The sequence below is a fragment of the Elephas maximus genome, chromosome 13 (genome assembly GCF_024166365.1).
Source record: "Elephas maximus indicus isolate mEleMax1 chromosome 13, mEleMax1 primary haplotype, whole genome shotgun sequence".
Classification (NCBI taxonomy): domain Eukaryota; kingdom Metazoa; phylum Chordata; class Mammalia; order Proboscidea; family Elephantidae; genus Elephas; species Elephas maximus.
This window is the reverse complement of record NC_064831.1, coordinates 55,614,597-55,636,537: the sequence shown is the minus strand read 5'-3', so window position 1 is coordinate 55,636,537 and position 21,941 is coordinate 55,614,597. Positions and strand designations below refer to the sequence as shown.

The 21,941-nt window shown below is 39.2% G+C and overlaps 1 protein-coding gene across 3 annotated transcripts in view; it reads left to right on the top strand.

The window, feature by feature from the left end:
* The first annotated feature begins 715 nt into the window (after positions 1–715).
* Positions 716–21,941, top strand: part of DPP8 (dipeptidyl peptidase 8) — a 62,474-nt gene continuing 41,248 nt past the window's right edge. For 2 of the 3 annotated variants that reach the window (XM_049905259.1, XM_049905262.1), the window contains exons 1-4: positions 716–1,407; positions 2,596–2,732; positions 5,349–5,618; positions 9,171–9,283. In XM_049905259.1, the coding sequence (XP_049761216.1) occupies positions 2,696–2,732; positions 5,349–5,618; positions 9,171–9,283 (420 nt within the window). In that variant the 5' untranslated portion in view covers positions 716–1,407; positions 2,596–2,695. The remainder of the gene's footprint in view (positions 1,408–2,595; positions 2,733–5,348; positions 5,619–9,170; positions 9,284–21,941) is intronic. The other variant, XM_049905261.1, reaches the window with a different exon arrangement.

The window sequence follows — 21,941 nt, the reverse complement described above, 5'->3', positions numbered from 1 at the left end:
GGCTCTCTTTCTCTCTTTCTTAGCCAATGTAATTGGAAAAACATTGAGAGGATCAAGGTAAGTGCTTCTGGTTCTGATGACAGCAAGTCACTCATTTAACTCTCTTGTGCCCCAGTTTCTAAAACTGTATGAGTTAGTGTGGCATACATGGTTCCTTTAACAGCGACTAAGTGGCATGTATTATTATATCTTTTTACAGATAAAGAGATTAAATGACTTACAAAGCCAATAAAGCCAAACCCAGTGCCATCGAGTCGATTCTGACTCATAGTGACCCTATAATGACCTACAGGAGGCCACTAATTAGTATTAGTAAGCTTTTTGACTCCAAGTTCAGGTTTCTTTCCATCACAACAATAAAACCCTCAGAAGATCTCCAAGGCCCTAGTCCCTTTCCTGTTACTGTCATCTCCATAAGGAGGCAGGGATTTTTTCCTGTTTTGCTCCCTGCTCTAACCCCAGCGCCTAGAACTGTGCCTGGCACATAGCAGACACCCCATATATATTCGTTGAATGAAAAACTGAATGAGTAGAGACGCAACACAATTCGCCCTGTGACTTAGGGCAAGTCCCTGCCTGTCTGGACTTCATCTCTGTCCCCTCCACCTGTTCACGTCCCTCACCTCGTTCGCTCCTCCCGCCGCTAGACGGCGCTGTCGTAACTGATCCGGCCCAACAGGGAGCGGCGCCTTTCTTGGCCTGGCTGCGCCTTCACCTTCCCCAGTCCCAGGGCGGGTTGCGAGGAACCGGAAGTGCTGGAGCTGCCGGAGCCGCCGCAGCCGCCTTTAAGTACCGCGTTCACCGCTTCGGTTGCCACCGGCTCATCCGTCGAGGAAGCCGCTGGGCTCCGGGGCCGCAGCTGCAGCCGGGACCGGAGTGGAGGCGGCGCGGCATGAGGCGGCGCAGGCCCGCTCCGTAGCGCGCGTCGGGACGGTCCGGGTGGGGCCGGGGGAAGGTGCTGTATCCGCCCCTTCTCTTCCCCCTTCGCCTGCGAGGCCTGGGCCCCAAACTGCCCGGGCTCTCCTCGTCTCACCGAGGAACGGCCCGGCGCGTGTCCCCGGCTAGCCGGCTCTGCATTTAGCCGGCAGGGCACCGTGCGCGGAGGCAGAGTCAGTGGCAGGGGCCCACTCTCCGGAAGAGGAAGCTGAGACTCAGATTCCGAGTCAGCCAACGTTCACTGGGAAGCTCCTGAGCCTGGGTGCTGGGCTGTGGACTTCCACGTCCGTTACCTTAATTGAACTTCGCTGGGGTTGGGAGACCGGGCATTGTCCGGGCTTACAGATGAGGAAACGGCAGCCCAGAGAGGCGAAGGAATTTGCCTAAGGTCCTTCTGTGGCAGATCGGATTCAGACTTAGATTTTCTGATTTCCCAGCTGGTCTTCTTTCATCTGTACTGCCTGACTCTAGGTCGGTTCCCTCTCTGCTCAGTGTCCCCTCCCGTCTTATTTTACCCACCTGCAGCGGGGTAGATGCTTCTCTTTCCTCTCAAACCGTCTTCTTTACACACTCTTCCCCAAGACCTTAAATTCTCTGCTACACCTCGTCCTCATTCATAGCTTTCCCGAGATCTTTGCTCCTTTAGCAATAATGAACCTGTCAATTAACTGGGGACTCTGAAGGGTGAAATAACCTAGGCTTCAAAGAGGCTGGAAGTGTTTAAGTGGACGAATGAGCGTTTGGCCCTGGTGTTAAGAAATGTTATGTGGGTTGACCCAAGTTCAAGAGTCCTGAGATTATTTACTAAGTCAGTGTGCCCTTCTCTGAGTGAGGGGCTTAGTGCTACAGGAAAGTGTCTTGACGTCTTAGTCCATTATTTGCCACTTGGTCTTTCTCACCACATTTCTGCCCATCACCTACTTGTGCTGCAAGAACACAGAAGGAAAACTGATGGCAAAGTAACGGGCATAATCACAGATCTTCCTTTTTTGCTTTTGCTAAGCTAAAATTCCAGCAAGCTTAACATTTATTTTTCCCTAAAAGTTAACCTATTTCAGTTACTTTCAGAGTATAAGTGGTAAGGAAAGAAGCAAATACAGAATGCAATTAATAAAGATAGCACATTCTTTATCTTGCGGAAATCTTAAGTTATTAAAATCAAGTTAGTTCCTTTTACAAAAAATGGCCTGTTCGGTAATTCTTTTGGTTATCCCACTGAGTCTAATTGTTTCCAACCAGTTCAGTAGGAGATTATTGCACAAAAGATGAACAGGAACAGACACATAGAAACATTTTATTATAAATCAGTATCTGTGTCATTGTTGAGGATTTTCAATAGCCACATCTGTATGCCCTTTATACTTTTTAAAGTTCTTTCATAGTTTGCTTTTAATGTATGTCTGGCTATCAGGCCCTACACTACTGTCAGGATATTCTATTGAGGAAATGGGACTACATATCTCTGAAATAATTTTTTAATCTTGATAATTGAGTTACACACAAAATAGTTTTGGCATTATGCATTATACAAAAAGAAAAGTTTCTGAATTAGTTTTAAGTACTATATTGGGACTTTTTAGATTTAATCTTTTTGGCCATGTTTATAATTTTAGTAATGACCAACCATCTTCTATCTTACTTTATTATCCTGGTGAGCAGGATTGCATGGTGATAAAAGGAAAGACTCCCGTGAGAAGAGAGCAGAATGAGCAGAGAGATCTGTGCTTGAAGTTGGGTCCTTTGAAAAAGATCTCTTTGAATGTGGAAGAGATCTGGGCAGATGAAAATACAATCAGGTAGGCACCAGGGAAGGCAATTAAGTGAAGAGGTAGCTGGGGCAATGCAGTACATGCACTGTGCTGAAAATTTGTGTTGATCCTGTTTTCCAATTTTTGAAATTAGAAAACTCAGGTCATATATTTTGAGAATGTATTTGTATATAAGATGTTAAGAAATTCTGGAAATGAAGTCATTAGTTAACACGCAAGTAAATTACTAAAATCACATAATATCAGATCTAACCAAAGAAATGTAGAATATGCATTTACCATAAATCTACGGAGTAGGTTTTCAACTGTATCCTTTGAATTGTATGATATCTGTGTGTGTGTGTGTGTGTGTGTGCGTGTGTGTGTGAAGAGAGAGAATAAGTCCAGGAACCTAGTACAATTTAGGAATACCAGGTAATTTGCTTAAATGTAAGCTGATGCAGCTTTTACACAGGTGAGATTTCCAGTTGATGATGACTCAAGAAGCTGGGCAGTAAGGCTTAGGAATCCTGAGTGTCTTTCCTGTTGTTCCTTAACCTTGTATTGGGAGCAGTGGTTTGGAGATGAAGTTCCAAATTGAACACAAGGAAAGCTTGAGAAAAATGAGCCTAATTTGGGGAGAGTCTTCTCTCACTTGTTTCTTACTCCATTAGAAATAAACTAGTACTATTGATATATTTGATAGAAAGTAGCCTCCCACCAGCTTTTAGATGGGTAATCAGCCCCCACTATCCTATACTGCCACTTCATGTCAGTTTGCTGAATACCAGAAAAAACCTCAAACCCGTTGCTGTCCAGATGGTTCTGACCCATAGTAACCCTATAGGACAGAGTAGAACTGCTCCATAGGATTTCTAAGGAACAGCTAGCTGGTGGGTTCAAACTGCCAACCTTTTGGTTAGCAGCTGAGCTCTAACCACGGTGCCACCAGGGCTCCTGCTGAATACCATTTCAGCTAAATACTCAATTCATTGCTGAGATGTTTTGAATTTTAATCATTTGGATGTGAATGCCCAGTTGTAATAATATTACAAGTTGTGTATCTGAGGTAACTAATGGGTGTTCTGGCCACTTTTATCACTGTTTTATTGAAAGTGGTAGTCTAGTTCACTGTAGCGTGAAGAAAGATAATATCCTGGCCACACAGTTCAGTTCATTTTGCATGCCAGTAATTCACACCTGATAGACTGGTTCACAAGCCACACCTGCTAAAAAGTTTTTCTGTTTAGTTCTTTTCATGAGCTCATGTTAAAAAAAATACCAAACCCATTGCCGTCGAGTCTATTCCGACTCATAGAGACCATACAAAACAGAGTAGAACTGCCCCATAGAGTTTCAGAGGAGCTGAACTGCTGACCCCTTGGTTAGCAGCTGTAGCACTTAACCACTACACCACCAGGGTTTCCAGAGCTCATGTTAGCCTTCAAAATTGTGCATTAGAAAAGACATCATCCTAAATATAAAGCTATGTATTGATCGTTGTTCTAGAAGTAGGTAATAACTGTGAAATTGGTTACATAAATACAGTCTAGTCGGTCCCTGAAACCTAGAAGTTTTGACATTTATTAGTACGAAAAGAGCAGGTGTCGTCAGACCTTTTGTTTATGTTCCTTTTGGTAGTGTCGTAAGTAATTTAGAAACAGTGCATGTCAGAATATCACACAGTGGCTAGTGATAACACTTTATGTTTTCTCTGATACTTCCCTCACATTGCATTTAAATATTGGGATAGATAAAGGAAAAATACATCTTCTGGATTTGTGAAATGAGACGAAATATTAGTAGATGAGATATTAATACCATTTTTGGGTTGAACTAGTAAATCGGATTAAAACTTTCATCAGAATATTGATGTTACAAACGTTCAGTGTTTCTACATCAACTACTTCAACTAATTAAAGCCTCTTAAAGATAGTGCCTGTATTTCTCTTATTTTTAATCTTGAGAATAAAAGTTGTACAGTCCATAATAGCAAGCTCATAAGTTTCCTTAAAATACAGCATCACCCTAAGGGATCGTTAAGATAATGATATCTAGGCAAGAGCAGAAGGGTCCAAGAAAAAAGTACCAACCAGTGAAGTTGTCTGGAGTTTAAATTTTAAAGAGCTAGTATTTTTTAGTATTTTTATTATCTTGATTAAGTGCCTAGGAAGGTTATTACAAGTACATTGTTTACAACGGTTTTATTATCGTTCTAATTGGTAGTGATTACTTCCGTTAGCTGCAGAAATCCATGTTTATCGAACATGTTACTTTTTAAAATGCCAAAGCACTTAACTCCCCTGACACATTTAGCCTCACTATTGACATGCTCTTGGGTGGAGCATAGTAGCCAACTGGCACATGGCCTGTTTTCCTTCCAGTGTGGGAAAGAAAACGGAATTTTGGCAAGACATACCCAAGGAGCCTCTTTTATGAAAGTTTCCAAAGGGATTTATAGTCACTAGGAAATGGATGTGACCTCCATTTTTTTTAAATCTCGTTTTCAAACTGAACACAGAGAAAGGGGAACTACTGCTTTTCTTACTAGGTTTCATTGCAGCAGTGCCGAAAAGCACCTTTTTTTGCCCTATCAGACTGTCGTTCTGATTAATATAAGAGAAGGCAGGCCTGTGAAGAGCTTCGTGTTCCTTGTTTTTCTAGGAAAATGCAACATGGCAGCAGCAATGGAAACAGAACAGCTGGGTGTTGAGATATTTGAAACCGCAGAGTGTGAGGAGAATATTGAATCACAAGATCAGCCTAAATTGGAGCCGTTTTATGTTGAGCGATATTCGTGGAGTCAGCTTAAAAAGCTGCTTGCTGATACCAGGAAATATCATGGCTACATGATGGCAAAGGCACCGCATGACTTTATGTTTGTGAAGAGAAATGAGCCAGATGGACCTCATTCGGATAGGATCTATTACCTCGGTGAGTCAGAAGTTGTAGTTCCTCAAAGGAAGCTTTCTTAAGTCAAACACGGAGGTTAGATATAATTGGCGTGCAGACTTTGGTGAGTAAGTAAATGAGTAAGAGACTTGGTTCCTTCCGTTAAAGGAAAAAAAAAAAAAAACCCAAACCTTTTGATTTGAAGAACTTCAGTTTTGGTGCTGTTTTTATTTTGGTTTGTCCCATTCATTTTATTTTTCCTTGCAGGTAACATCATGGATAGACCATGATCTTAATTTCAAAGTCAGAATTAAAGATGCCAGAAATTACTTCTTCCTAAAACTAGTTCCAAATGCCTTTCCCTAGGATTGGTCAGATAAGAAACAAACAATAAAGATAGAGCAATGACTGTCACTATCAGATCATTTCTCACATGTGTGAATGTACCTATAGGACTCATTCTTGACACAAAGGGTATATATATTCTGAATTTTGGCTGGTACTGCCAAATTGCCTCTCCAAAGAAGTTACATTGTTTATATTCCCCTCAGAGTATCTATTTCCCAGAACCAACTGTGAGTGAAAAAAAAAACTTCCATCTTTCCTGTTTTGAGGTGGTGAACAGGGTCTCTCCTTGTAGTTTTAATTTGTATTTCTCTCTTTATGAATGAGGTTGAACATCTTTTTACATGTTTAAAGGCTTATTCGTATTTCCTTTTCTGTGACTGATCTGTTTATAATCTTTGTCTTTTATTGGATTTTGGATCTTTTCCTCACTGATTGGAAGTTTTTTGTATGACAAAATTAATTAACCCTCAGTGGTATTTTTCCCCCAGTTTTAATTTTCCTTTTTCCTTTGGTGTCTTTGGCAGAAATTTGTATTTTTTTGGTGGGGGGGGGGGGAGCGGGAGTAATTTTTTTTTTTTACTTTTTGTAGCTTCATGTCATAGCTAGAAAGGCATTTCTAACTCCAGGATTGTACTTTTAAAAATATTTAGTGTTTTCTTTCGACACCTTTCATAAATTGAATTGTTCATTTAATTTTTGTGTCATTTGGTGGAAAGTGAATTTATTTTGGTGCTGTAACATATGAAGTGGGGAAACTACTTTTTCCTCTTGGATAACTCTCTAGTTATTTTAACAACATATTTTAAATAAACCACCTTTCTCTGTAAGGATTAGAAATGTCACCTTTATCATGTGTTAATGTCCTTATGTATATATTCGGGTCTATTTTTGCACTTTTTTTATTCCATTGATGTGTCTGTCAAATCAAGGGCCAGTACTGTGTTGCTATTATTATTCTAGCTCTATATGTTTTACTATCTGATAGCACTAGTCCCCCTTCATCGCTCTTTTTCACAATTTTGACTTGCTTGTTTTTCTAGAAGAACTTAAAGTTAGCTTGTATAGCCCCCACCTCCCAAATCCTGTTTGTACCATTCTGGGATCACATTATATTTACAGATAAATTTGGGGAAACTTCAAGCTCAACATCTTTAAGACATTAAGCTTTTCAAGAAAATTGTATTTTCATTTGTTCAAATCTTTTGTATCCTTCCAAGTTTTAATTTGTTCCCATATAAATCTTTTTTTTTTTTTAATTTTAGTATAATTTAGACTTTTTCTGAGAACCTAACTGGAAGAATTTTTTTCTAATAGAGAATTACACATTTTTGAGAACGTTTATCGCAAATGTGGCATACTTAGAGGCAGTAACAAGCATTTTGTCACATTAAAACCACTTGCCATTGAGTCAACTCCACTTCATAACAATCCCATGTATGTCAGAGTAGAGCTGTGCTCCATGAAGTTTTCTATGGATGGTTTTTTAGAGGTTGATCTCCAGGCCTTTCTTCCAAGGTGCCTGTGCATGGTCTTGAACCTCCCACCTTTCTGTTAGCAGCCAGGTACATCAACTGTTTGTACCATGATCTGCATTTTCACATGTTAAGTTTTGACTCTTGTTCCTTATGGTACTTACTATGTGGTGCCATAGTGGTTAAGGGCTATGGCTGCTAACCAAAAAGGTCAGCAGTTCGAATCCACCAAGTGCTCCTTGGAAGCTCTATAGGGCAGTTCTACTCTGTCCTATAGGGTCGCTATGAATTGCAATCAGCTAGATACCAATGAATTTGGTTTGGTTTTGGATCCTCGAAAGAAACAGAACTTATTAAAAAGACTTTCCTGAGGACGTCAGCCTGTGTGGACTGCTGTAGCTCTGAAGACTGGTAATATACCGGTGTGTTATCAGGAAAGAAACATGGGGAAAGGCTGTTTTGTGCTTATAGAACTGGTGTGTCTGTACCTAGAATACCAGGAGATTTTTATTTGTCATGGATAAAGCTAAGGAAGACATGAAGCTAGGAGCAGTGTAGACAGGGCCAACTGAGATGATTAGGGGGAATGACTTATTTGAGGAGAGAAGAGAACCTTTTTTTTTTCTTCTTATTTGAGGGCTGAAGGCTCTTAGAAGAAGGCTTATGGAAGATATGATCACATTTTAAAATTATGAATGGTATGGATAGGTGACCACAATCTTTAAGAATTTTAGAACAAGTCAACTCTAGAATATAGAAAATAGATATAAGACAAAATCAAATGTTGAAGTATCAGCCAATGTCAAACTTTTTACTCCAGAAAGCAACACAAACTAAAAAAGATTTAGAAAAATATGGGGATAAGGAAAGATGTGGCTATCTGGGGGCTCATCCCCAGCCTTTGCAGGGGTTAGTATGGAAGGTACCGTGCCCTTCACCTAGCTTTGTCAGAAATACCAGGCTGAGGATCTGTTCCACCCAAGAGAGAGTTTCTTCTTTTGTAGTGTGATTGTGTTCTCCTTCATTGACTCCCCTAGCTTTTGGAAGTGATACTTTTGTAGCAGTTCTTAGAGTAAAACGGATCTGTTTTGCTTTGGTTCACACCTTCCTAACAGTTGTGTTTCTCGTGTATGTAGCTCATTCTACACTGCTGTCATCTGCCCTCCAGTTATTGGATGATTGCACAGAATAGACCTGACTTCTGCTTAGTTTAGATCTTTTTCTTTTGTCCCCAGTAAAGGACAGGAGATATTTAGCAAATTGGATATCAGATTCAGTGTTGTTTTATATGAGTATACTTTCATTTGAAATGCCATAGGCCTTATTAGTAATTATAGTTTTAGAATTTTTTTAATTAAGAATAAAACAATTCAGTTAGAGCTATGGATGTTTCTAAACAAGTACTTTAAATGGTTCAGGAAAAGAAGAAACTTGGTGATCTGAAGTTGTCAGACTCCCCCTCCTCGGAATCCCAAGAGTCCATCACCAACTTGTAAAGGACCAACAATTTTCAAAAATTCCTAAAGATAACGGTTGTCTTAACTCTCCTTGAACCATTTTAAACATGCTTTTATTTCTTTTTTTTTATTCCTGAGGAAGAAACTAAGATCTCAATATCAAAATGAAATCTGAGCATTTTTCTATAAAACCTGTTATAGATCCCACAGAATGCAAAATAACACAATATATAGAAGGTGCCATGTACTTTCTACCATGATTGTAGCAAGGATGCTACTTTGTAAAGAAAATAATAAGTTGTTGTTTTCTCTTATAGCCATGTCTGGTGAAAATAGGGAAAATACACTGTTTTATTCTGAAATTCCCAAAACCATCAACAGAGCAGCAGTCTTAATGCTCTCCTGGAAGCCTCTTTTGGATCTTTTTCAGGTAAGATTAAATAATGTTATTCCTGTGATTTGGTGTTTTCAGGTAATGCATGTATTTAGAGGTAGACATTCAATTGGGGTTTTATTCTTGAAGTAGATGTAAATCAGAAGGAACTAAAACATTTTTAGTGAAACTGAAGGATATTACAATTCAAATTTATTTTAACTGCCCTCTCCCTGTGCCTCTATTCCTCCCATCAAGTTTCCAGTCAATATAGTTCTCACAGATTTTGGAGGAAAGTTTCACTTAAAAGAACAATATATTTCTAGTAGGGTTTTATTTATATCTTTAAATTGAATTTGTAGTTCTGATCTTTAGTAATAGCACAGACTTCAATAAAGGTACTAAGTTCAGTTTTTGTTTTTAGTTAGTATAATTTATGTAAAATCAAAGCTTCGGATTTTTCTCAGTGTTTTTTCTTTAGACAAAAAGGTAAGTAATTATAAATGTCCCAAAGTAAAGATGATATTTTGGGTGCAATTATATGCCTTTTTGGTTGTCATTTATTATTTTTACATTGGTTATTTCTTTACTGAATGACATGTTTTGGCTAAAATGTGGTATTGTTTCTCGTAGGTACTAAGAAACAGTATCCATGTCCACTAATCATTTTAATTGCAGCTGTTGTTTATTATGGATTTTGTTCTTTTATATAGGCTTGTATCTTTTCTTTAAAATGGAAAAATAATCTAGAAATGGTACACTGAACTAATAGAACAGTATGCAGATCATTGAAACAAAGTTCTTTTTTTTTTTCTGAATTTTATTATAGAAAGTTTCAAATCATACAAAAGTAGAAGAATACATGAACCATTTTCAACAACACTTCTGAAATCTTGGCTATCGGCGTTTCCTATGTAGTCCTACCAACTCCACTCAGCCCCGCCCCCACATCCAGCAGATTCCAGATATGTTATTTCTTTCCTAAATAAATCAGTATGTCCCTCTAAAGGATACAGATTCTTCTTAAACACTACCACAATATCATTATCAAACATAAAAAAAGATTGATCATTTTTTAGTATCATCAAATATTCAATTAGTGTTCTTAATGTTCAAATTTCCCTGATGTTTTGATAAATTTTTTCTCTACACTTTTTGCTCAAATCAAGATCTGAATATATTGCACCTAGTGGATTGATCTTTTAAGTTTCTTTTGAGCTATTGATTCCCCGTCCTCCTTTTTTTACCCCCGTTGTAGTTTCTCTGTTGAAGAACCAGAGTTTGTAGGATTATTCAGTCTAGATTTTGATGATTACATACTCATGCCGTTATTCGATACATTCTAGCTCCTGTATTTTCTACAAACAAATAGGTAGTTAGATTTAGAGGTGTGATCAGACCTAGGTTTGCTTTTTGTTTGTTTGTTTAAAGTATACTTTAGAGGTGATGTTGTGTACTTCTTTCGGGAGGCATATACAGCCTTAGTTCCCTTCTTGTGCTATTAGCACTCTTAGATTGTTGTCTAGGTCCATTAATTTATTAGGAGTTATAAATGGTGATTTTTTTTTTTTCTTTTCACTTATTGACTGAACAAATTCTATAAAGAAAAACTTCTATTCAGTAACTACTGAGATCCAGTTCACTTGGGAAAGGCAGGATAAATGTTTGATTTTTTTCCCTTATATTTGCCATTTTTCAAAATAGTGAATTTGTTTTATAGAGTCCTCCCGAGGATTTTTGGCTTTGGTGCCTTCATGAACTTACAGATTTAAAACTGTTTGATGCCTTTTGATTTTTTGCAGTTACTGATCTTACTGTACAAGTTGTTTTATCTTTGACCAGTTGAAGCCCCTTCAATTTGTTGAATCCTTTTGACATGACTCTGATGGTATTTGATAGTTCTCTTGTTTTCTGGTATGATGAAGATGTTCCATGTTCCTTTTTCATTGCCTGTCCCGTTCTAGGAATCCATCATTTCTCCAAGGAGCCCTGGTTGCTTTAGGGGAAAGAGGTATTAAGAAACCAAGGTCTAGATACTAGGGATGCTCATTATTATTGGGTTGGTAATTGTTTCTAGGTCTTTTCAGTAGATAAACTAGGAAATACATTGTGTGTGTGTTGAAGTCCCTGGGTTGTACAATCAGTTTGCAGTCAGCTGCTAACCTAAAGGTTGTTGGTTCAAACCCACCCAGTGGCACCATGGGAGAAAGGCCTGGCAATCTGCTTTCAAAGAGATTACAGCCAAGAAAACCCTATAGAGTAGTTCTGCTCTGTAACACATGGAGTCACTATGAGTCAGAGTTGATGGCAACAGGTTGGTTTGGTTTGGGTTTTTTTTTTTTTTTTTGGTGTGTGTATTTGAAATGTATCAATGTGAACTCAACATCAGCTCAGATAAAATAGAAGATCAGACTGATACATCCTATTTAAATTCTGCACTACAGAATTTTTAACCTTATTTGTCTTACATATGAATTTCCTTCCTCTGATGACAGAGATCCTAGTTTAAACGACAGCATAATTACTCATTTGCTTTACCCCGTAATACGCACACAGTAGTTTTAATGTGAAAAGCCAGTACACCAATACTATGATTACTCTTAACAGTAACTTGGCATAATGCCCCCAGTTTCCATACTGTTAGATGGATCTGCTTCATTTTGCTTTCCAGTTTTAGGGACTCCTTTATTTTAATTTTGCTTTACAAAGTATTTACATGGTGCCAGAATGCAAAAAAAAAAAAAAATTTTTTTTTTTTTTAGAATGCTCCTTAGAAGCAAGGATGATGAGACTTTGTCTCACATACCTTGGACATTTTATCAGGAGGGACCAGTCCCTGGAGAAGGGTATCATGCTTGATGAAGTTGAGGGTAAAGAAAGGCAGACCCTCAGTGAGATGAATTGACACAGTAGCTGCAACAGTGGGCTCAAGTATGGCAACAATTGTGAGAATGGCGCAGGACTGAGCAGCCAGGCAGTGTTTCGTTCTGTTGTACATAGGGTCACTATGAGTCCGAACCAATTTGACGGCACCGGACAATGAGAACATGGTTCCAAAGTCGTATGTACAAAACAAGCTTTTCTCCCTCTTTCTCTAGATAACTTTTTTAAAGTGGCTTATCCTTTATAAGAAAGGTAAGCAAGTACATAGATATTCATATCCTTCTCCTCTTAAGGAGTAACATTCAGTATACGCTTTTCTCCTCCTTGCAAATGTATGTTCCAGATCACTCCATAGAGGCATATAGGCATTCTTCACTCCTGTTCACATCTGTGTTGTGTTGTGTGGATCAATCATATTCAACGAGTTTCCTGTTGATGGATGTTTCCGTTATTTTAGATAGTACTGTAATGAAATGGCTTGTACATAGAATTTTTCACATTTTTTCTTGTATGCCTTTGAACTGGATTCTTAGAAATGAGATTGCTAGACCAAAAGATATATAAAACCAAAACTAAACCAAACCCAGTGCCGTCAAGTCGATTCTGACTCATAGCGACCCGACCCTATAAGACAGAGTTGAGCTGCCCCATAGAGTTTCCAAGGAGGGCCTGGTAGATTCAAACTGCCAGCCCTTTGATTAAAAGATAATATATGCTTTTGTAATTTTACTAGATATTTCTGTTTCTTTCCATAGGGATTATGTCATTTTGAGTTCCCACCAGCAGAGTTTAAGTGTGCTTGTTTCCCCACAGATTCTCCAACAGTTCATGGGCAGACATTTGGGTTTTTGACATTCTGATAGATGAAGAATGATATTGAGTATAGGGTTTCAAGGCTGTGACCTTTCAGAAGCAGATCACCAGGCCTGTCTTCCGAGGGGCCTCTTGGGTGTGTTCAAACCACCAGTCTTTCGACTAGTAGTCGTGTGCTTAACCGTTTGTGCCACCCTGGGACCCCTGTGTAAGATACTAGCTGTGGGCTTTTCATAGATGCCTTTTATTAGGCTGAGGGTGTTCTCTTTCTAGCTTAAGGGTTTATGTCAGGAAAATGGGTACTAGATTTTGTCAAATGCTGTTTCTTTGTCACTGAGGTGATCATATGGTTTATCTTTTTTAGTTGGTTAATGTGATAAAATACGCCGATTGCTTTTCTAGTGTTAAACCAACCTTGCATTTGTGGGATCGAGCACGTTTGGTTATGATGTTTTCTTTCAAGCATTGTTACATTCCATTTGCTAAAATTTTTTCTACTGTATTTTTACACCAATAACTCTCGCCTTCTGCATTTGTTCGCCAACCACTCCCTCCCCCTGGGGGGTATTTTCATAAATATTGCTGTAAAAAAATTAGCATAGCATGCTTACAAAAACACCTTATGGGAGGAGGGTGCAGTTGGCAAATAAGTGTAGAAGGCGTGCGTTATTTACATAAAAATAGAGTAGATTTTTAATATCTTCATGAGGGATATTGGTCTGTAGCTTTCTTGTATTTCCTTTGCCCAATTTTGGTATTACAGTTATGCTGGCATCACAGAAAGAGAAGGTATTTCCTCCTTTTTAACTTTCTAGAAGAATTTGTTAGAATTGCTATTATTTCTTCCTTAAATTTTGGTAAAATATGCCAGTGACACTATCTGGGTCTGTTGTTTTCTTTGTGGGAATGTTTTTAACTACAAATTCAATTTCTTTAATAGAAATAAGGATATTTAGGTTTTGTATTTCTTTTTTTTTTTAATAATTTTTATTGTGCTTTAAGTGAAAGTTTACAAATCAAGTCAGTCTGTCACATAATAAGCTTATATACACCTTACTATATACTCCCACTTACTCTCCCCCTAATGAGTCAGCCCTTCCAGTCTCTCCTTTCGTGACCGTTTTGCCAGTTTCTAACCCTCTCTACCCTCCCATCTCCCCTCCAGACAGGAGACGCCAACACAGTCTCAAGTGTCCACCTGATACAAGTAGCTCATTCTTCATCAGCATCTCTTTCCAACCCATTGTCCAGTCCCTTCCATGTCTGATGAGTTGTCTTTGGGAATGGTTCCTGTCCTGGGCCAACAGAAGGTTTGGGGACCATGACCGCCGGGATTCTTCTAGTCTCAGTCAAACCATTAAGTCTGGTTTTTTTATGAGAATTTGTGGTCTGTACCACACTGTTCTCTGGCTCCCTCAGGGGTTCTCTGTTGTGCTCCCTGTCAGGGCAGTCATCGGTTGTGGCCGGGCACCATCTAGTTCTTCTGGTCTCAGGATGATGTAAGTCTCTGGTTCATGTGGCCCTTTCTGTCTCTTGGGCTCATAGTTATCGTGTGACCTTGGTGTTCTTCATTTTCCTTTGCTCCAGGTGGCTTGAGACCAATTGATGCATCTTAGGTGGCGGCTTGTTAGCATTTAAGACCCCAGATGCCACACTTCAAAGTGGGATGCAGAATGTTTTCATAATAGAATTATTTTGCCAATTGACTTTAGAAGTCCCCTTAAGCCATAGTCCCCAAACCCCCGCCTTTGCTCTGCTGACCTTTGAAGCATTCAGTTTATCCCAGAAACTTCTTTGCTTTTGGTCCAGTCCATTTGATCTGACCTTCCGTGTATTGAGTATTGTCCTTCCCTTCACCTAAAGTAGTTCTTATCTACTAACTAATCAGTAAATAACCCTCTCCCATCCTCCCTCCCTCCCCCTCCTTGTAACCACAAAAGTATGTGTTCTTCTCAGTTTATACTATTTCTCAAGATCTTATAATAGTGGTCTTATATAATATTTGTCCTATTGCCTCTGACTAATTTCACTCAGCATAATGCCTTCCAGGTTCCTCCATGTTATGAAATGTTTCACAGATTAGTCACCGTTCTTTATTGATGCGTAGTATTCCATTGTGTGAATATACCATAATTTATTTAACCATTCATCCGTTGATGGACACCTTGGTTGCTTCCAGGTTTTTGCTATTGTAAACAGTGCTGCAATAAACATGGGTGTGCATATATCTGTTCGTGTGAAGGCTCTTGTATCTCTAGGGTATATTCCGAGGAGTGGGATTTCTGGGTTGTATGGTTTTTTTTATGGTAGTTCTATTTTTAACTTTTTAAGAAAATGCCAGATAGATTTCCAAAGTGGTTGTACCATTTGACATTCCCACCAGCAGTGTATAAGAGTTCCAATCTCTCCGCGGCCTCTCCAACATTTATTATTTTGTGTTTTTTGGATTAATGCCAGCCTTGCTGGTGTGAGATGGAATCTCATCGTAGTTTTAATTTGCATTTCTCTAATGGCTAATGATCAAGAGCATTTTCTCATGTATCTGTTAGTTGCCTGAATATCTTCTTTAGTGAAGTGCGTGTTCATATCCTTTGCCCACTTTTTGATTGGGTTGTTTGTCTTTTTGTGGTTGCGTTTTAACAGAATCATACAGATTTTAGAGATCAGGTGCTGGTCGGAGATGTCATAGCTGAAAATTTTTTCTCAATCTGTAGGTGGTCTTTTTACTCTTTTGGTGACGTCTTCAGATGAGTTGTATTTCTTTTTGAGTGAGCTTTGGTTTCTGTCTTTTAAGGAATGTGTATATTTTATCTGAGTTATCAAATGTATTGGCATAAAGTTCATAATATTCTTTTATCTTTTTAATATCTGTAGAATCTTCAGTGATGTTCCTGTCTCAATCCTGATATTGGTAGTTTGCTCTGCTCGCTTTTTTTTTTCCCTCATCAATTTGGTTTCATGATTTCCTCTGTCATTTTTCTGTTTTCTGTTTCATTGTTTTATGCTCTGATCCTAATTATTTTCTTTCTTCTACTTCCCTTAGATCTCATTTGCTCTAATTTTTCTGGGTTTTTTTTTTTTTTTTTTTTTTTTTGCTTTTTTATTGTACTTTAGATGAAGGTTTATGGAGCAAATTAGTTTCTCATTAAACAATACATATTGTTCTGTAACATTGGTTGCCAACCCCACAACATGCCAACACTCTCCCCTTCTCAACCCTGGGTTCCCCATTACCAGCTTTCCTGTCCCCTCCTGACTTCTTGCCTTGCCCCTAGGCTGGCGTGCCCATTTAGTCTTCATTTTGTTTTATGGGCCTGTCTAATCTTTGGCTGAAGGGTGAACCTCAGGAGTGACTTCAGTACTGAGTTAAAAGGGTGTCGGGGGCCATACTCTTGGGGTTTCTCCAGTCTCTGTCAGACTAGCAAGTCTGGTCTTTTTTTCTAAGTCAGAATTTTGTTCTACGTTTTTCTCCAGCTCTGTCCAGGATCCTCTTTTGTAATCACTATCAGAGCAGTCAGTGATGGTAGCCAGGCACCATCTAGTTGTGCTGGACTCAGTCTGGTAGGCTGTGGTAGTTGTGGTCCTTTGGTCCTTTGGACTAATCTTTCCCTTGTGTCTTTGGTTGTCTTCTTTCTCCCTTGCTCCAGACAGAATGGGACCAGTGGTATTTCTTAGTTGGCTGCTCACGAGCTTTTAAGACCTCAGATGCTACTCATCGAAGTTGAATGTAGAACATTTTCTTTATAAACTGTTATGCCAGTTGAGCTAGATATCCCCCAAGACCATGGTCCCCAGCCCTCAGCCCAGTAATTCCGTCCTTCAGGGAGTTTGGATGTATCTACAAAGCTTCCATGACCTTGCCTTGGTCAAGTTGTGCCGACTTCCCCAGTATTATGTACTGTCTTAGCCTTTACCAAGATAGGTTATATCTTAAGTCAGTCTCTCTAGAGATAATAAAAGACAGAAGTAAGCAGAGAGACATGGGGTCCTCACACCACCAAGAAACAGGAGCCAGGAGAATAGCACGTCCTTTTGACCTGGGGTCCCTGCACTGAGAACCACCTCAGCTGGGACAAGAACCTTCCCCCAGAGCCAAAGGAGAGAGAAAGCTTTCCCCTAAAGCTGGCACCCTGAATTTGGACTTCTAGGCTCCTAGACTGTGGGAGAATAAATTGTTCTTTGTTAAAACCACCCACTTGTGGTATTTCTGTTATAGCAGCACTAGATAAGACACATCCCTTCTTTTCTTATGCAGGCATTTAGTATTATAAATTTCCCTATAAGTACTGCTTTTGATATGTTGCATCTTCATGTTAATTTAGTTCAAAATTCTTCCTAATTTTCTTTTAATTCATTATTTAGACATGTACTATTTAGTTTCCAAATATTTGGGAATTTTCCAGAGATATTTCTGTTACTGACTTGTAATTTAATTCCATTGCAATCAGAAAACATACTTCATGTGACTTGAATGCTTTTCAATTTATTGAGTTTTGTGCTTTTGCCAAGGATAATTTTAGTCTGTCTTGGTAAATGTTCCTCGTGCACTTGAAAAGAATATGTATTCTGCTGTTGTGGAGTGTTCTATAAATATCAATTAGATCGAGGTGGTTAATTGTGTTGATCATGTCTTCTATGGTCCTTACTGATTTTCTATTTGTTTTACCAGATACTGAAAGAGGGGATGTTAAAATTTGAAATCTCCAACCATACATGTGGATTTGACTTTTTTCCTTGCAGTTCTGTTAGTTTTTGCTGTATGTATTTTCAAGCTGTGTTTTTAGGCTCATAAGTGGATAGGATTGCTATGTCCTCCTGATGAACTGACTTCTTTATTGTTACGAAATAGCCTTCTTTGTCTCTGGTAATGTTCTTTGCTCTGAAATTTAGTTTGGTATTCATATAGCCACTCCAGATTTCTTTTGATTAGTGTTACCAAACCCAAACCAAACTCAGCGCCATCAAGTCGATTCCGACTCATAGTGACCCTATAGGACAGAGTAGAACTGCCCCATAGAGTTTCCAAGTAGCACCTGGCAGATTTGAACTGCTGAACCTTTGATTAGCAGCCATAGCACTTAAACACTACACCACCAGGGTTTCCTTTGATTAGTGTTAGCGTAGAATATGTCTTTCTGTCTTTTTACCTTTCTCCAAACAGATTTATTAAGATATAATTCACATAACATGCAGTTCGCCCCCAAAACTTAAACAGTTCAGTGGCTTTTAATATGGTCACAGAATTGTGCATTAGACATCCCAGTCAACATTAGAATATTTTCATTACCCTAAAAAGAAACCCTTCACCTCTTAACCATCTAGTGAAATCCCTTTCTCCTCCATCTCTAAAAAAAACCAAACCACATCCTGTTGAGTTGGTTCCAACTCATGGCAACCCCACAAGTTTCAGAATAGAACTACACTCGACTGGGTTTTCAGTGCCTGCGATCTTTCCAAAAGTAGATCACCAGACCTTTTTTCCAAAGCACCTTTTGGATGGATTCAAACTGCCAACCTTTCAGTTAGTAGCCGAACACTTAAACATTTGGGGTTTTTTTCCTCCCTTCCGTTCTATCAGTTTTTGCTTGATGCACCTTGTGGCTCTGTTTTTAAGTGCATATAAATTTGTAATATTTACACCTTCTTAATGGATTGACTCCCATATCATTATATAATACTCTTTTTTGTCTCTAGTAACAATTTTTTCTTGAAGTCTGTTTTGTCTGATGTTGATATAGCCACTCCAGCTCTCTTAAGTACTGTTTGCATGGAATATCTTTTTCTGTTCTTTTACTTTCAACCTATTTGGGTCTTTGAATCTAAAGGAAGTTTCTTTCAGACAGTATATAATTGGAGCGTGTTTTTTTTAATTTGTTCTTTCAATCTCTGCCTTTTAATTAGAAAGTTTAATTCATTTACATTTAATTATGGATGAGGAAGGGCTACTTGTGCCATTTTGGATTTTTTTTTTTTTTTTTGCCTATATATTTTTATGTCTGTAAACATTTTCTAGGATGCATGTTTAGTTATCTTCTTAGTGGTTGCCCCAGGGGCAACAATTAACATCTGAATATATAACAATCTAGTTCAAATTAATACCAACTTAATTACACTTAAATATAAAAACTGCTCCTGTTTAGCTCTACCCTCCTTTATGCTGTCATTATCACAATTATAGCTTTATACATTGTCTGCCCATCGACATAGATTTATAGTTAGTATTTTATGTAGTTATCTTTTAAATTGTATAGGAATATAAGAGTTGTTGTTACTGTTAGTTGCCATGCAGTCAGTTCCGACTCATAGCAACCCTGTGTTACTAACCAAAAATACATAACACAGACTTGTTTTTGCTTATACAGTCATGTGTTGCTTGACTTCCATGATATGTTCTGTGAAATAGGACATTTTGTGATTTGGACGCAGTGCAAACATCCAGGTCCATGGGTGTCATGTATTGAATTGTGTCCCCCAAAAACGTGTCACCTTGGTTAAGGCATGATTCCCAGTATTATGTGGTTGTCCTCCATTTTGTTACTGATATAATTTTCCTATGTGCTGTAAATCCTAATCTCTGCCTGTGGTTAGGTTACATTAAAGAGGGTTAGGGTGGAATGTAACACCCTTACTTAGGTCACATCCCTGATCCAGCATAAAGGGAGATTCCCTGGGGTGTGGCCTGCACCACCTTTTATCTTATAAGAGATAAAGGAAAGCGAGCAGAGAGTAGGGGACCTCATACCACCAAGAAAGCAGCACTGGGACCAGAGCGCATCCTTTGGACCTGAGGTTCCTGCACAGAAAAGCTCCTAGACCAGAGGAAGGTTGATGACAAGGGCCTTCCTCCAGAGCCAGCAGGGAAAGCAAGCCTTCCCTGGAGCTGACATCCTGAGTTTTGACTTCTAGCCTATTAGACTGTGAGAGAATAAACATCTATTTCTTGAAGCCATCTACTTGGGCTATTTCTATTATAGCAGCACTAGATAACTAAAACAGTGGGGCTCCCAGGTTCACGGGCCTGGGGGCTGCTGTGTGACATGCGGCCAGGGTAGCTCCTGCTATGGATACCTCAGATGAGCACTCAGCCAGGTTCTGCCCAGTGCTCGGCCCCACAGCCCTGTGAGGGTCATGGCAGGGAGGCTCCAGGTATGGGCCCAGGCAGCAAGGAAGCAGTCTCAGTGACCCAGCACCCCCACCCAGCCAGGCCCCGTGATGCCTGTCATCAGCCTTGGGCGCTCAGGAGCAGGATCGGTTGCCTTTTCCTCCCAGCAGCAGGGGCACCTGTTCCCACATGTGGGGGCAGTAGGCAGGTTTGCTGCCAAGTCGGGCTGCGGCATCCATTGGAGGGTGAGCACCAGAGCACAAACCTGTGTGCTGTTGGACATTGCCCAAACAGACGTTATGCAGTGCATTACTAGTTAACCTTTTCTGGTGATCTTAATTCTTCATGCTAATTCAAGTTACTGTCTAGTGTTTCCTTTGGATATCATTTTTCTCTACCTGAAAGACTTCATTTAACATTTCTTGTAGTGTGGGTCTGCTTGTGATTTAATTCTTTTGGCTTTTATATTTCTAAAGGAGTTTTTATTTCACCTTCAGTTTTGAAAGAGATTTTTGCTGGGTATAAAATTCTCAAACAGTTTTTATGTTTCAGTACTTTAAAGATTTTGCTCCACTGTCTCCTTGCTTACATTCTAAAATCTGCTGTCTTCCCTATCTTTGTTCCTCAGTATGTAACTTTCTTTTTCCTCTGGCTGCTTTTAAGATGTTCTGTTTTTCATTGTTTTTGAATTTTTACGATGTGCCTTGTATTTTTCTTCATGTACTTTGTCTTTGAGTTCATTATGTGTTTAAAAACATTTTCTGTCCTCTCTCCTCTCCTTTTCAGTCAGAGTCTCCAATTATTTACACATTAAGCCATTCAGAGTTGTCTCACAGCTCACTGATGATGCTCTGTTCAATTTTCGAAGTTTTTCCCCATTTCATTTTGGATATTTTCTTCTGCTGTGTTTTTAAACTCACTGATCTTTTCTTCTGCAATGTCTAATCTGCCATTAGTCTCATACGTTGTAGTTGTAGTCTCTATTTTTGATTTGGAGCTTTTTTATGTCTTCCATGTCTGAAGCTTTTAGACTTTTGGAACACAGTTATAATAACTGCTTTAGTATCCTTATCTTCTAATTTTATCATCTGTGCCAGTTCTCATAGCAACCCTGTATGACAGAGTAGAACTGCCCCATAGAGTTTCCAGGGAGCACCTGGTGGATTTGTACAGCTGACCTTTCGGTTAGCAGCTGTAGCATTTAACCACTACGCCACTAGGATCACTCTGAGTTGGAATTGACTCGACAGCAACGGGTTTGGTTTTTTGGTATCAATTCTGGATTAATTGATTTTTTCCCCTTTTTATTATGAGTTGTGTTTTCCTGCTGTTTCGCCTGCATGGTAAGTTTTTCTTAGGTTCTGTGCATTATCAATTTTATCTTGTTGAGTTTGTTATATTCCTATAAATATACTTAAGGTTTGTTCTTGGACACAATTAAGTTACTCAAAAACTGCTCCTTTTTGGGTCCTGTTTTTAAGATCTGTTAAGCAGGGCCAGAGTCAAATTTATTCTAGGTCTAAGATTCCTAACTACCAAAGCAAGAGTCTTTCTCTAACCAGTGTCCCATGAATTATGAGGTTTCCCAGTCTGGCTGGTGGGAACAGGTACTACCATCCAGCCCTGTGTAAAAACTGGGTACTTGTCCTCAGGTCTTTTAGGGTGGCCCCTTTCCTGTCCTCTGGTGATTTCCTTACACATGCACTGATCATGCTGCATACTTAAGAGAGACACCTGCTCTTGGTGTAGTTCTTTCCTCATCATTACTTTGTTCTGCACACCCTAGCTGTCTTGGTCTCCTTGCGTGCTCACCTGTATCTCCTTAACTCAGAAAGTCTTCCAGTTCCTGTTCTGCCATCTTGGTTGGAAGCAGAGGTTGGTTTCATTTTTAACATTTGTATCTCTGATCCACTTGGA